The following is a 16,837-nucleotide window of genomic DNA, read 5'->3' as shown; positions in this document are numbered from 1 at the left end:
AAAAAGGAAAAGGAGACCCCCTTGCAAACTTTACATCTCAAAGAACCTACTATTTGTTCCTTTATTCCTATTCCCCTCAACTCTGTCCTACAAATGTTCCACTCCAGAATTACCATTTCCCTTCCATTGTGCTCTCTAGAACAGTTCTTCCACCATAAAATTTTCCTTTCTCACTCCTTCTATTTTCTGTACTCACTGAGATTTTTCTCTCTCTTAGTGAGATAGCTAGGAGGCATAGTGGATAGAATCCTGAGCCTGGCTTACAGAAAACCTGAATTCAGATCTGACCTCAGGCACTTACTGTGTGATCCTCAGCAAGTGACTTAATTTCTGTTTGCCTCAGTTCCCCAAATTGTGATATGAGAATAATAAGAGCACCCAGCTAACAGAATAGTGAAATTAAATAAGATATTTGTAAATGCTTAGCATGGTGCCAGGAAGCATAAATGCTTATTTCCGTCCCTCTCTGTCTTTCTTTTCTTATACTGGATGCACCATATTGCCTATAGTAGGGTAGTCAGAATATTCCTTGATCTCCAGGATCACTTCTAGACTCTCCTCTACCACCATTACCAAATAACCTCTCTTCTTTTGAGGCTAATTCAACCCAAATTTATCACTCTTTGAAGATTCTAGTAGCTGTAATATATAAAACCTGGGATATTATTCTTCCTTCTTCAGCACTTGACTTAATAGTCTTTCTCTCCTCTCCAGCGCTTGTCCTCATACCAGCATAGTACAACATACATATCAATACTCTCAAACATCCTAACTTTCTAATTCCTTAATTTACCCATTTCTTATAACCTGCTCCACAGCTATACACAAAGATGATGATTCCTTTAATGTTGCCATCATTCATAACTATTCTGTATTCAAGAACTCTGAAATTCCTTTATCTGACTACAATCTTTTATCAGTTCATCTTTTCTTTGTCTTAAGATTTCTAAAACTGTTCTTTATTCTCACTATAACCTCCAAATTCTCCATCCCCAAGTTCTTTTCCAGGGCATCACTCATGTATTGGCTATATTTTCCTTCTTCTTGACCCTTTGATGAACTAGTTCAACTAAAAACGATCTTCTACACTCAAATCCTTTATGCTCTTATATTATTGCCCATCAGACCTTGTTAATACCCAACCTTGGAATATTATTCCTACCATCAACTCTCTTTACTTCTATTGATATGTTGCTAAATGAAACTCAAGAAAATCACAAAACTGTCCTTTATTTGATCTACTACAGATTTATGTTACATAATCTCAACTGTCTTCACTTCAACAATACAATACTTTTATACCCTTCTCCTGAATTGATTCACTATCCAACTCACCACTGTGGCTATTTGAATCTTTTTCATTCCTCCCCAAGTCTCCCACATTCTCTCAACTGAAGACTTGAATTCCTACATCACTGAGAAAAAAAAAAAACTACAAACAAAAACCTAACTTCCTCTTCTCTTCTTCCATATCTCCCTTTATCTGTTTCACATGAAAAGTGGCCCTTCTTGTCAAGACAAAGACCTCTATACAAACCTTTGAACCTGTTCTATTCTATCTTCTCTAGCAGATTGCTCCCTTTAACATCCCCATTCTTTCTCTATCTTCAGATTTTACTGTCTTTCAAATTTTTCCTGTTTACTGATTGTTTCTGTGTTGCCTTCAAACATACTCATAAAAACCCAAACAAACAAATCCCTCACCTCACTTCATCTATCTGTACTACTTATGGTTCCTTTCATGGTTGTCTCTTCTTCTTTTCATGGAAAAATTGTAGAGAAGCCTCTACAATTAGTATATACACTTGCCCTTCATTTCTTTTATAATTCTTTGCAATCTAGCCTCCAACTTCATCATTCAACTGAATGTCTCTAAACAAAGTTACCAGTGATTTCTTAATTTCCTTTTCTCAATTATTTGCCTTCTTGATATCTCTACAGCCTTTGATACTGTCATCCTATATACTCTCCTTTTTTAGATTCTCATAGCGTTGCTCTTTCCCTGTTCTCCTTCTACTTAACTATTTTCAGTCTCTTTTGTGGGATTTTTCTTCAGGTCACACTATAAATTAGGTCTTAGTCCCTCATCTCTTCTCTATCTGTGCTAGTTCGATTGATTGTTTTGTCAGTCCCATGGGTTCAATTATCATAGACAATATTCTCAAGTCTATTTACCCCCTCTTAACACCTTTTCTGATCCCTAGTCTAGAATCTATAGTCTATCACCTCAAATTCAATACCTTGGAAACAGAACATATTATTTTACCTTCCAAATTCCCCCTTCCAAAATTTCCAATTAATTTTCAATTAATACCATTTTATGAGCTTGCAAACTCGGTGCCTTTTAAATTCCTCATTTGTAATCATCCCACATATTTAATCTGTTGCTAAGTCTTATCATTTCTCCCTTCACAACATCTCTTGTATATATTCCCTTATCTCCATTTATATAGCTACCACCTTGGAGCTTCAGTTACCAAAGTGACCTTAAAGTAAGTCTGACTCTTCTACTCAATAAATTATAATTATTCCAGAATCAAATATAAAATATTGTTTGGTATTTAAAATTCTTTAAAATCTAGGCTATTTGCAAGTTTCCATTCTTATATTTTACTCCCTCCACATAATCTAAAGATCCAAAAGTACTAGATGGTGGCTGTGTCATGGACAAAGTCCAATATTGGCCAACTTTGACATAAAAATTCAAGAAAGGAAATTTTGCATTAAAATAATTTAAATTACTCACAAAAATAACATGGAGTCACAGATTTAACCTTAAAAAATTGGATTGGGTCACAGAACTCTTGTGGCAAGAATATAAATAAATTCCCAATCCTGTGAACTTCTTTAACTATTTTGGTCATTGCTCATTCATGGATAAGTGTAAGCTGTCCTGGTAAGAAATTCAATTGGGCTAAAGATTTTTTTTTTTTTACTGTCTGAAAGTCTGTAATCATTTTCTGATTTTTAACACCCAATGTGTCATAAAGGAGTGAGCTGTAGTGTATAAGGTTATAATAATAGCTGACATTTTTTATAATTTGACGTTTTCAAAGTACTTTTCTCATAAAAAAACAGTAAAGCAAGGAGTACACAAAGTAATATCTCATTTATACAACTAAGATAACTGAGGTTCAGATTGATTTACCAAAGGTAATTATGTTATATTAGGTATTCTCTTCTCTTAGAGCACTAAGATAAGGTCTAAGAAATAAAGATGATATCCTCTAATCTCATAATAATAATATTTATAAGGTATATGATAAACTACATGTTGTTAAACAGATCATGAATTTTTATACTTAAGTAGATAGTCTTCAAAAACTGATGTTACCAAACAGGATAATAAATTAACTTGAAATAATATTTTAACATTAGTTTTCAAATCATTTTTGTCCTAATAAATTTATGAGGTTGCTATTGCCAGTTGAGAAGATAGAGGCTCGGAGAATTTAAGAGATTAGTTTGGGGTTACAGAGGTTATAAGAGCTCAAGTCAAAACTTGAGCTCAAGTCTATTTATTAACTTCAAGAATGTAGTTTCCATTATTGCTACTATGGTCTCCCTGAAAGCTACTTCTTTCTTCCATTTCTATTTATGATTTGTAGAGAACAGCTGGTTAGCTATCCACAGCTGTGGAAGGCTTTCCAAATGGAAAATGGCACAATTGTTTCTTTTGAAATTAAAACATATGGTTTCCCTGAAATTATCTACAAATGCAGTTGGCATATTTTCATAAAGAGGACCAATTAAAATTCAGTATCTTAAAATAATACACATTTAGATAGAAAGTAAAGGTCCTCATTAGGATTTGGGGTAGGGCAAAAGTGTTAGGGGGAGAGGCCATTTTCTAGAGTAACTAACTTGTTCTAGTTTCCTAGCACATATACTTTGTCTCTTAACTAGATTTTGGTCTGTTTTTATTTTTAATTGTTCCATCTTCTATGTTTTAGCTTTGAGAGCTGCCTCAAATCTTTTTTTAGAAGCAAGTGAGGTATAACTCATTAAAAAAACTTTTATAGTCTGGAGCTTAATGACCAAATATTTAAAACTGTTACCTCAGGTATAGCCAATCCATATTCAACTTCTCTAGCACCTTAAAACCAATTGTTTAATTTTATGGGGACTTTGGAGAAGGAGAGCAATGGAGACCCTAACAACCAGTCTCAATTAGATTCTTTGTTAACTCTCTAAGGTTTTCTAAATACAATACCATGTGTCTGCCAAAAGGAAAAAAATGGGGAAAATTTTATGATTAATGAGTGTCAGAATTTAAATCCCTTATTTAAAAATTATTATCAATTCATGACAGAAAGCTAATTAAAGAGTGGGTTGGGGGAACCAATGGGAAAGCAAGGCAATACTGCCTCAAGCAACAAATTGTCTTATTAGACCTCTCTTTCCAATTATTCTGGCCTGTAACCAATGCTGTGTGAACAGCTAAGCTAACTGTAAGTAAAGGGGTGGGAAGCAATGTTTGTAAGATAGCTGATTCAGCAGGGAAAGAGCATGAGATAAGGGAGGACAGGTGGCATGTAAACAGCAGTCATTCTTGAAAAGTCTATTTATAAGATGGGTAGATTAGGAAAGCAATTTGCCTCCTTTGAAACTCAGTAGCAGATGTATGCTGATGGGGGCCTCTTATATAGCAAGCACTAGTCTAATGACAAATGGTACTTCTGACTTCAATGACTTTGAAGCTACTTGCTTAAAGTAAAAAAGCAAGAGGAAAAATCAAGGTGCAAAGTACAAACTTAAGAAAAATAAGGATGTTGCTCACCTGGAAACTTTTAAATAAAAATAACAGAAAATGCAGAAAAAGTGGAATGCTACAAAAATAACTCTTATCTAGAAAAAAATCAGAATTTTCTAATTCTCAGTTACAGAGACTTTTCTAAGCTAGATTAGACATCCATATAGTACTGTAACCTGCTTTAATTTAATGTGTGTGTTGCTAAGCCCATAAATAACTTCTTAGAGACAGAAAATGAAATCTTGCAGATAAAAATCAGTATTGACCTTTATGGAAGGTGACTTTAGTAGAATGCTATTATCATGCTTGAGCAATTTCTTACCTTGTTGTTGCTATCTTTTCTCCTTTTTTCCAATCCCAATATACAATACTGTGAAAATCATCTAAACCAACAGATACCAGACATTTCCCATCAGCTATAAGAAAACAATGGAAAAGTCAGTGGATGGGTTTCTTTAATAAAAAACAGTAGTTTTCAATAACAGGAGAATGGAATCTGAAATGAACCTAAGGATAGTTTTTAAGTTAAAAGGTGATAAATCTATTTACTATTTTTCATTGAATGAAATAATTGACCAGTATTAGCTGAACTCCTCAGCATGTCACAGAATCTTAGTCTTATGGAATCTCAGAAGCAATTGATTCCTGCCCAGACCTGATCACAAACCAACTTTTGCCTGATGAATTCAAATAAGATAGATAGAGAGGAGTGCTTTGAAATGTCTCATTTGATCCTTAGAACAACCCTAGGGTATAGATGCTAGTATTATAACTCTCATTTTACAATTGAGGAAACTGAGGCAGACAGTGGTTAATTGACTTGACTAGGGTCACACAGCTAGTAAATATCTGACTCTGGGTTTGAACTCAGATCTTCTTGTTTCCCAGCCCAGCGTTCTCTTCATAGCTTTACTTCATTCGCAATAAAGGCATGGCAGCTCTAATTGTTTTATCAAGCTTAAACTAAGATGTGTTTCCAAGCTTAAGGGTAGTCTCTTTTCAATGTTCACCCATTGTTCCTCATTCTCCCTTATTAGGCCAAACAGAACAAGTCTAATAATCCCTGGGACAGCCCTTCAATACTTGAAGACATCCACCATGTCTCCCCTTAGTCTTTTCTCTCTAACCTAAACATCTTAAAATTGCCTTTAACTGATCCTTATATAATATGAACTTGAAATCCTGCATGATCCTGGTTGCCCTCCTTTGAATTTTCTCCAGCTTACTGATGATCTTCCTATAATGTGATATTATCCCCAAATGTTGTCTAATCAGAGTAGAGTACAATAGGATTGTCACCTTCCTACTGCAGAATGCAGTGCTTCTCAGTGGTGCCAAAGACTGAATTGGGATTCTTGGAATGTATTAGTCCCTGAATATTTAATTTAATTGAATTATCATACTTCTGTGCCAGACTTGTTATCATTTTCTTGAACTCATCTAATTTCTCACTCTGTCCAAGTAGCCTGTAATATATTCTAATGACAATGCTACTCCTGATTCTGCTTCCATTGATCTCCCAAACACTCTGTATTATACATCCTTTTGTTCCCAGGTTCCTATATTTTCTCTCATGAGTATATCTTGTAGGATGCTATTCAGCCTAACTCCCTACCTATCCTATAAATAAATAAGACATACTTTCCATTGTCATAATCTAGGCCTTTAATAATTTTATCAACCAAGTCTTTTGTGATACCTATGAGGTCAAATTTGCCTCTCTATTAGGATACCTAGTTCATCTTACTTGCTCTCCATGCTTTATTAAACATCTGTGGCCATGGCTTTTAAAGATGTCTCCTTTCTAAGGTTTTTATCACACATCTTTCTGAACATGGGCAATTAATAATAATGACTGATCCGTTTTTCATTTTTAACTAAAAAGAAAAAAAGAAATTTGTGATACCTTACTATTTGTGTCCTCTTTTAGGCAAGTAACTAAAACCATGACCTTATCAGCTTCATAATGAATACAACAGATGCTTCAACAGCTATAGGAAATATCTGGATTAGTGATCTTGGGTAAATTATTAGATGTAGTTCATCTAGACAAGACATAAACACTTTATATACTTCCACAGAAACTGTATCTATTTTAATTGTTAAAAGTCTATTACATAATTCTATTTTAATTTATAAGACACTTATAAGATGCTTGTGGAATACTTTTGGAAGGATTTAGTCTAAGAGTTGGTCTTTTTTATCATCTATTTTTAAATATAAATATACATGAAAATAAATATCAAACCTAAGATTGTATGGAAATTTTGCTCATTTAAGGTTTGGTAATGATTATTGTAATAGCAATATAATAACAAATTTTATGTATACTTTTAAATATAAAGTGTTTATGTACATTATTTTTTTGATTAATATGTCCTTAGGATACAAACTTATAAAGATGAAAAATGTAGCTCTTTCCCTAGTAACGGCATCTGCACCCATAGCAACTGGGTCATCTGGTGCAATACCATGCACAGTAAAAGCTCAACACATTTTGATGTTGATTTGTAGAAAAAAAATTTCACATTTTCTCAAGATGACTTGTAATAAATGACATTTACTGCTTCGTTCTTTTTTCTTCAAGGAGAATTTCTGAAGGTTGAAGTCCCATCCATTGACACAATAGTACAAGACTTCAAAGCTAGCCTCATTGTGATGGCCCCTTTCTGTCCTCTATGAGTGTGACAGGAAACAGTACAGATGTATAGCTTTAATTACTATATCTCTTGTTCTGTGGCATTTTTTCTTCCTGCATCATGCAGACTTAGACTGTGTTGACATGATAAACAATAAACATTCAGTTACCTGGAAACAACCAGAGAATGGATAGACTCTGATTTTTTTCACTTGCATGCATAACATTTTCCATGAGGCTAATAGGCATTTTTCATCAACAATTATATTTTGGAGGCATAGGTAATGTTCTTTCCCATACTTTCTAAGCAGGTGCATATTAATTATGTATGTCTTTTACATTGTTCATAAAATAAATTTAGCACTTATAATGTCAACTGTAAAGGACAATTTAAAAAAATCCTTTTACTCAACAGACAAGTAAGTTGGTCTCCTACCCAGAGTTCATGAAATATATATAGACTTTCTGAATTAGATATTGAAAGAACAAGTTATCTATTTAATGATGTCTTTGCCTAATTTAATGTTATTCCATTGTGTTCTTTTAATGGGAGCAATATTCAAGATACAAATATTTTTTCTTTCACTACTTTTTAATTTTTAAAAAATTTAAAATTTTATTTTAAATGTAAGTACAACATAAAAGGCAACAATTAAAAAAAATTGCCATGTACAGAGCAGAACAGACCAGAGAATTCACTTCACTGTAAAGTAATAAATACATTTCCATTTCAAGAAAATCTATTTAATAAATATTATACATTGCTTTCAAAAGTATCCAGCTTTGCTTTCTTGAAAGTTTTCCTTTGTTCTCTATTGTGTAGTTTTAAATTTAATTTTTTAGCTGTTTAACAGTGTCATTGTCTAATTAAATGTTATGGCCCTGTTTTCTTTAAATGGGAGTGATATTCAAGATACTAAATTTTTATACAGCTAAACTTTTCTAATTTTTGTTTCTATTCTTGTAGAAATAATTGCTTTACTAACTGCTAACAAAAACACAAAAAATGTTATTTTTTCTAGTTGGATTAAATGCCCTAAGTTAATTTCTTACTGACTCTGTATATGTCACTTTATTTGAGACTCCTAATTCTGTGAAATAGGGACTTAAAAAAACGACCTAGGCTGGACATTTCATCCTTTAGGGATTTCATGGATAAGGAAACTCCCCTCAGCAACATATATCAGCAACTTTTTGATAATTTACAGACTTTTGAAAGTTGCCTGGGGCCCTGAGATGCTCAGTGATTTTCTCATAACACAGCTAATATCTTGTGAGAAGTTGAACTTGAAATTTTGTATTGCTTGTGATTCATCCTTCTATACGTCATACCATTCTGCAGACTGTTTTATATAATGATGATGAGCACGATGATGATCATGATGATAGCTAGTATTTACATAGCCTTTTATGGTTTATAGAGCACTTTACAAATAATACAAATATCATCTCATTTTCTCTTTACAATGGGATGGATGCTATTATTACTCCATTTTAAAAATCCAGAATCTGAGGCTGAGAGATTTAGTACCTTGCCCAGGAATACAGAACTAGTACATGTCTATAGCAGGATTGGAACTCAGATCATCTTAAATCCAATTCTAGCACTCCCACCTACCTAGGTGAAATATTTCAAAATGTATAAATTGTTTTTTCCTCATCGAATAATATTTTATTTTTTTCCAATTGCATGCAAAATCTGTTTTCAACATTTAGTTTTATAAGATTTTGATTTTCTTTTTTTTTCTTCTTTCCTCCTTTCTGTACTCCCTCCCCAAGATGGCAAGCAATCTGTTCAGATGTATAAATTATTTTGATAAGAAATGTTTTATTTACTTTAGAAAAGTGCTAAAATTAATTGATAATTTCTTGTACCTGAGAATAAATTTCTGAAATTAGAATGTCTTTTAATATACTACAGTTTAAAAATATATAATCTATCTGCCTTAAAATTCTCAGATGATTTTTATACATTATATATTTTATATATTGTGGTTATGTATGCCTAGTCATGAAACATGCACATAACAACCTAACACCTGAATTGAATTCAAACATGAGTTTTAGCCACAAGTATCTTTAGGTTTCTGATTTACATGCAGTTAATTCTTAGACAGATTGAAACAAATGATTAGGCCCTGTTCACATGCTTAATCCAGGAAATTCATAGCATGATCCCACCACTCTGGATTGTGATTTAATCATGTTCATGTTTGTGAGAGACTATTTCTTTGCTTTTGATTCTACTTTCATTAAGAATGGTATTCAAAGCAGCCCTAGAATCTATGATCACTTTCAATGGGGATGAAAATGCATTTTTTTAAAAAGGTAATTGAAATAGAGTAAATGAGCTAAATTCAATTCATTAGAATTCAACTGGGAAGATAATCCATAGATCACACTGAGAGTATTTCCAAAAAATATAATTTTGATTTCTAAAATGTTTAGCAAGACACTTTTGGCATTTACCATCAAGCTGACTTTTTCAAAATTACATAACTTTCTTAGACAGCAAGATCTCATAATGTCAGGTGACATCAAATCAAGTCTAAGAAGACTTGAATTCAAATCCAGCCTCAGATACTTATTAACTGCGAAAACCCAGGCAATGCACTTAACTTCCATTTGTCTCATTTTCCTCAATTATAAAATAGGAATAAGAATGGAATCTACCTGACTGTGTTGTGAGGATCAATAATATATGTAAAGCACTTACCACAGGCCTTACTACATAAAAGTTGCTTAATAAATAATTCCCTTTTGTTTTAATTTCTGGCTTTAATAAGTCCAGTATTTCTTTCCTCTATAGCAAAAGAAATAAATAAAAATGCAGGCTCTCTCCATTTGGGTTTGAAGTAATCTTCATAGTAGTAATTTTTCAAGGTATATTAGAAATTAACTTTATTGATGTATTGTTTTTTAATTTTGAAAGAAAAAAATTCATTTTGTATTTTCAATATTCTGTATTGCTACTATTTTGTATGTGTATGTAATACAAGAAATATATTGTAGGGTCTATATATATATATATATATATATATATATATATACACACACACACACACACACACACCCCCGTACGTATGTATACAAGGTATCCCAAATGTTATAGTTTTAAACTTAAAATTGCACTAAAACTTTTGGGATATTATATCCTGGAGGTGAAATTTCGGTTCCATTCCTTGCCATTCTTCCTTCTTTCTCCCTTATCCCCATCAGATTTCTCTCTAAAGCATCAGTGCCATAGAACATTCAGACTCAATGGGCACTTTTACCACCAGTTGTATATATTGCCAAATGGAGGTGGTAGGCTCCTCACTGATTTAGAAAGCTGGAATGTATGTCCTGAGCCAGTGCCAAACATTTACAATGAATCATCTCAACAGTAACAGCTTCTTAGATTTCACAAGGCACAGGTGAATACATAGCACAATGTGTGCTCTAGGCTCCAAATTACCATTTACATTTTTTTCTGATAATACTCACAAGATCAGAGAAATTAATATATACAGCTCCCACAGAAGTCATAAGATTAACCTATTTTCTAGTTTCCTGTAACTGATATACGCAGGGAATTCATCTTTATTTGGAGACAGAATCTAGCTAAGATATGAGGATTTTAAAAAATCTGGCTAGACATAATATTATTTTTAAATTCACATTATGCATAGCTGGTGCTTACCTGAGAAATCTAGAGCACATACACCCCTCTGATGCTGTCCCTTTAATAGTGACAAACATTTTAGAGTCTGTGTGTCCCATACATGGATAGCAGCATCTCTTCCAACCTTAAATTACAAGATGAATATTATTATCTACTTCACAAGTAATCTTAATCATTCATTAAAATCATTCAACTCTAATTTCTTCTGGTATGAAGATGATCTTACCAAGTCACACCAACAAAACAAATCAGATCCCACTAAACTAGAACAGCTTTGAATATAGGCATAAAGATGAACTGCATATTTGCCATCTCTGGATCAGGCTAGACATGTTCAGAAAGGTCCATTTCAAGAAGGCTGGCCATTGGAATATTAATGTTTTGACCACAGAAAATTATGAAGAAAGTCTACTAAGATGGAATGGGGCTTCCACCTGCATGAGCAAAGAGAGCTTCCATATTGACAAAATGAAGAGTGGAAGTGTAATTTGGAGGACTTTACTCATTCAGACTTAAAATGAGGTCAGAAATCAAGAATCTTATTTTTGAAAAAGACTCATAGAACGGGAGAGACATTGGAAATCATTTAGTCCAATCTCTTCTTTTTATAAACAACAAAAAAAGCAAAATTTAGTTAAGCTATGTGACTTGGGAACACAAGCAGAATAACAGAATGTAGAATCACCTAGTCTGAGTCCTTTTTGTAAATAAGAAAATGAAAGTCCAGAAATAAAATAGTTTGTCCAAGTTCACATAGGTAGTGAATAGCAGAGCTGTGATCTTGGTTACTGTGCTAAATAATGTCAAGTCTTCTGATTTTTAGATGGGATTCTTTCGGCTATATTATGTTTCTCTTAAATGTAAAGTGTAAATAACCTGACTTACCTTCTCCTTCAAGATTGGTAAACCCAATATTTAATTTGTGCATACTCTCTCAGTGAGGACAGACTACATATGGGATTGGGGAAAAAAAGCCAATATTGCATTTTTCTCCAAATTGATAGCACAATTGAGTGGTGGACCCAAGAGAAAACATCATTTATCTTCTAATGGGAATTTTTTTTCTTTCTGGAAACGCAACCCCTGTCATTCAGTTGCTTCTTAAGAATGTGAACTAACTTTGTTCTGGTTCCTGATAAAAGGGAAATGAATAAGCCATAGTAGATAAGAAATTACCCACACATTAAAGTGCATTAAAAAAGACAAGAGTAATCATTACATAGCTACTATACTTGAGAAGGTGCTGGTATGCTGACTAAATCTATTTCAACATATAGCTCATAGGGGCTTTATGAATTTATTTCAAGGAATATCAAGAATCAGCCTTTGGTTTATTTTCAATTTTTAAGAAGATGAGTTGTTAAGTATTTATAAACTGAGTATAATGTTACTCATAAGAAAGATGAAAAAATGAGGAGTATGAATGCAAATCAATATTTCATAAAATTAATCATAGCAACTAGTGAATAAAATACGTATTTTTTCATTGTTATTGCAATGAACAGGCTTATCAATTCCCCAAACTTCCAACAACTGCTTCTCATAGTCTTTAAAATCTTTAGTGTTCTGTTATCCCTTTTTGGTTTCTGAAACTCAGACAAGAAATGGGCCAGTTCTTTTGAGTTGGCTACTCAGATATTGAACAACAGATATGAGTCCTGAAGTCTCATTTTTTAAGTTTAAAAAGGCATGAAACTCATGTAATAATAACCTATTACAGATGGAAAAAATACTGTCAATCACATGACTATTTTGCCAAAATGAATGCAAACAATGTTTGAGTGATTTTCTGACACCTCTGAATTAAATTGACTAAAATGATTAATTGTTTTAGCAAAGTACAGAAATACCCATTTTTGAGGGATGATTTGCTTCCATTATGGCAGTCCAGAAAAGATTCTGATAAAATTTGATTTCACCTTAAGATTCAAATGACAAATTAGTGGAACTTCACATTGCTTTGCCAGAAGTCTTACAAATGGTTGTTATAAATTATTTTAATTCGCAAATAATTTTCCCCTATCTTCCACAGGAATTGTATTATCTGTAGCTACATCTTTGTCCATGTTTATGTCAATAGACATCAATCAAAAAGCATTTGTTAAATTTCTTCTATGCTTCAGACATGGTGCTAGCACTGGAGATACAAAAAAAAAAAAAAAAAAACCCTCAAAAAGACAGTCCCTGTAACAAGGAGCTCACAATCTAATGAATTCTATGTCTCTACGTCTATATCTATGCCTATTTTTATGTCTCTGTTTCTGTCTATATCTGCTGGTATATATCTTTTGGATTAGAATATCCTTTAAGGTTCTCACCAAATAAACAGTGCTTTTTACATATTTATAACAATGAGTTGATTAAACAAATATTCATTTGACTTTCAGGCTCATATCTGTTGATACTAAATTTCATAAAATGTAATATATAAACTAAATTCAAAATTAAATACATTTTTTTTTTCTTGAGGGTAAAGGTGAAGAATGAAAGAAAGGTGAAAAAAAAGGGTAAAGGTGACTTTGGGACTATGTAAAAAAAGATACATACCTGTCCAGTGGCTACATAGTCTTTCACTGGATGAATAGCCAGGCTGAGGATGTCATCATCATGTCCCAGATACAATCTTTGGGAGTGTTGCTGCCTATTGTACACAACTGCAACTGCTGCAATATGGTAGACCACCTCTCCAGTTTGGGTATAGAACAGATTATTTCTACAGTCATAGCCTCTATAACTGAAACAGATATTTTAAAAAGTCCAGAAAACACAAAATTAATTGAACAAGAAGCAAATGAATTAAGAAGGAATTCTCAAAAAGCATAGGTAGCATACTGAATTATTATTGACACTAGTGGAGCAGCAAATGTTTCAACCATCTGCCAAGAAGGTACAAAAAGGAAATAAGGTATTATTTAGCACTACAGGAAAAAAAGAGTTATCCTCATATTAACCACTGCCATGAAGGTTACAGATATAATAGAGGTAAAGAACAATAATTGAAAGTAGTGGAGGTTAAGTGGAGGTAACTGCATATGTATATTCTTTTCTCCTAGCTGCAAAAAAAAGTATAAGTGCAATGTGAGAAATAAATAATTATCACATTTTTGCAGGAAAAAGTGATTTCTGAATTTGAGAAATTATTTTATTATGTCTTGGGTAGGCGACCTAAATTTAGAATGAAACAACTGGACACATCTTCATAATCTGACGGAGCAGGATTCCCAGAAACACTTAGGCACATATTGGGCAAAACTACCTTTCTTTTCTTTTTCTTTCTTTCTTTCTTTCTTTCTTTCTTTCTTTCTTTCTTTCTTTCTTTCTTTCTTTCTTTCTTTCTTTCTCTTTCTTTCTTTCTTTGTTTCTTTGTTTCTTTGTTTCTTTCTTTCTTTCTTTCTTTCTTTCTTTCTTTCTTCTGAGGTTAAGTGGGGTTAAGTGACTTGCTCAGGATCACACAGGAAATGTTAAGTGTCTGAGGTCAGATTTGAATTCAGGACCTCCTGACTTCAGGGCTGGTGCTCTATCTACTGCACTACCTAGCTGCCCCGAAAATTCCCATTTTTAATAGGCAGAAAGATGGCTGTACATTAAGCTACCATAGATTAAGATCCTTAATTATGTGAGACTGGAAGTACACACAGTGATGTCTTGAATAAAGAAATAAAAAAAAAAGGGGGGGGGGAAATACAACAGAAAAGTAATGAGGGAAACCACAGTGGAGGCACCATACCCATGTATGAACTGTAGCTTCAAACTGTCCTCTGGAGCTTTTTCTCTTTTAAGGAAGGGCACAGAATGGTTTTTCTCTTTACTTTGTTGTTTCAGCTGAGGTAGATCTTCTTTGTAAACCTTAAGGAAGGATGGAAACTTAATTAAAAATCCTTTGTCTGGGTTTGTAAAGAATGGTTTCTCTTTATCATTATCAGTAAATCTTTAATTTCTTCAAAACCATATTTACTAAAATGACATATGGAATAGGTACCTGCCAAGATATAATTCTTAGCACTGAATGGCTCTCAAACTATCAGATTTGAAGTTTTATTCTTTTATATCAGATACATTTTATTATGTGCTTTGCTAAAGACAACTTACCCTGAAAAACACTGAATTTCATTACTAGCAAATTCTAAATACTCATGAAAATGAACAGACACAGGAATGCAAAGATAATTGTTTTTGCTGTGAAAGTCTTTTAAGGAAACTCTCAATGACTTTAATTAAAATGCTTGAGATTTGAAATACATGAATTTAAGGCATGGAGTTCTCAGAATTTCATATTGTAATCACCTTCATTTTTTATTATAATATATTCTAATAGGAAAATATTTGAGGAATAGGATTAGTTCTATTTAGTTTAGCCTTTGCCTAGATTCTGTATATTGCCTAAGGGTCAATTTCATACCATTTATTTATTGCTTACTGTGTGTGTACTCTGAAGTCAAAGTAAGGAAACATTTTATATAAATTGATGACAAAGTTTCATAAAATAAAATTTGTTTCTAAACTATATGATAGGATGTTCCAATTTAATTATATTTTGTCATTAAAAGAAATAAGAAACAGATTGCTGATATCACTCAGGATTTGATCTTAATCTTTAAAAAAATCATCAGAATAATCACTCTTTTGCCAAACCCAAAGTTAGTAAGCTGAGTTAGGAAAGTTTGGAGCAAATCACATATTTGAATTTCTTTTGTTTTTATCAACTCATCATAATCAAACTCTATAAGAGATGTGTTTATATACATTGTGTACTTGATTCTTCTGAACTTCTGAATCTAGCTCAAAATGCTGGACTAGAATCAAGAATTTGGATGCTCCTTCTGGCTCTCTAAAACATTATTTGATGGATTCATTTAACCTTTCTGGATTTAAATTCTCACTTGTAAAATAGGGCATCTAGGTGATACAGTGCTCATTCTGGAGTCAGGAAGACTCATGAGTTAAAAGCTGGCCTGCTTTGTGACCCTCAGCATGTCATATAACTCTGCCTCAGTTTCCTCCTATGTAAAATGACCTGGAGAAGGAATAGTATCCTTACCAAGAAAATCCCAAATGGGGTTATGAAGAATTGGAGATGATCGAAAAATGACTGAATAACAAAATAGGGATGATAATCTCTGCACAGTCAGGAATTTTGAATACATATGTGAAATAATATGTGTCATATATTTTAGAAATAAAAGCCTGGATATGGATATAGAAATATACAAACACAATGAATTTTTTTCTGCACCAAATTTTTTAATCTTTTAGTCAAGTCCTTTTATAATTTAGGAAACTGAGAGAGAAGTTAAATGTCTTGCCCAGGGTTACTAAAACTACTAAGTGTCTGAGGCAGCATTTGAATTCAGATCTAGGTACAGCACTATATCTACTGTGGTATCCAGATTCCTCAAAGAAAAAGAAAATAAAAATTTTCTGTGATCTACTGTTATCAAAGTATTTGTCATTTAAATAATGTTAAACATTTCTCTGGAATCTATGCTTTCTCTTTCTTCTTTTTCATATTAGACATTTTTTGTTAAAGAAAAAATATTTATTTTCAAGAAAATAAAATTTAATTTGGATATAATTTTCTAATATGCCTATTAGAAAGAAATTCTGACCTCAGAAATTATGTATACTACATCTAGGATTTTACTCTAACAAAAAGATGACAGGAATCAGTTAAGACAGGACAGGATAATGGGTTATAGTACAAAATATAAATGAACATGCTTCAAAAGAAAATTATACAAAGATGATGCTTTATTATTGTTGTTATTCTTTTAAACCTGTTATG

The 16,837-nt window shown here is 32.6% G+C and overlaps 1 protein-coding gene across 1 annotated transcript in view; it reads right to left on the bottom strand.

Annotated features, from left to right (window-relative positions):
- EML6 (EMAP like 6) overlaps positions 1-16,837 on the bottom strand; it is a 286,173-nt gene that overhangs the window by 69,586 nt on the left and 199,750 nt on the right. The window contains exons 14-17 of the mRNA XM_031950479.1: positions 14,783-14,901; positions 13,603-13,789; positions 11,074-11,179; positions 5,076-5,169 (exon numbers count right to left, since the gene is read on the bottom strand). Of these exons, the coding sequence (XP_031806339.1) occupies positions 5,076-5,169; positions 11,074-11,179; positions 13,603-13,789; positions 14,783-14,901 (506 nt within the window). The remainder of the gene's footprint in view (positions 1-5,075; positions 5,170-11,073; positions 11,180-13,602; positions 13,790-14,782; positions 14,902-16,837) is intronic.

This window comes from Sarcophilus harrisii, chromosome 2 (genome assembly GCF_902635505.1).
Source record: "Sarcophilus harrisii chromosome 2, mSarHar1.11, whole genome shotgun sequence".
Classification (NCBI taxonomy): domain Eukaryota; kingdom Metazoa; phylum Chordata; class Mammalia; order Dasyuromorphia; family Dasyuridae; genus Sarcophilus; species Sarcophilus harrisii.
Note: the sequence above shows the minus strand (reverse complement) of the source record. Positions and strands in the feature narration are given on the sequence as shown.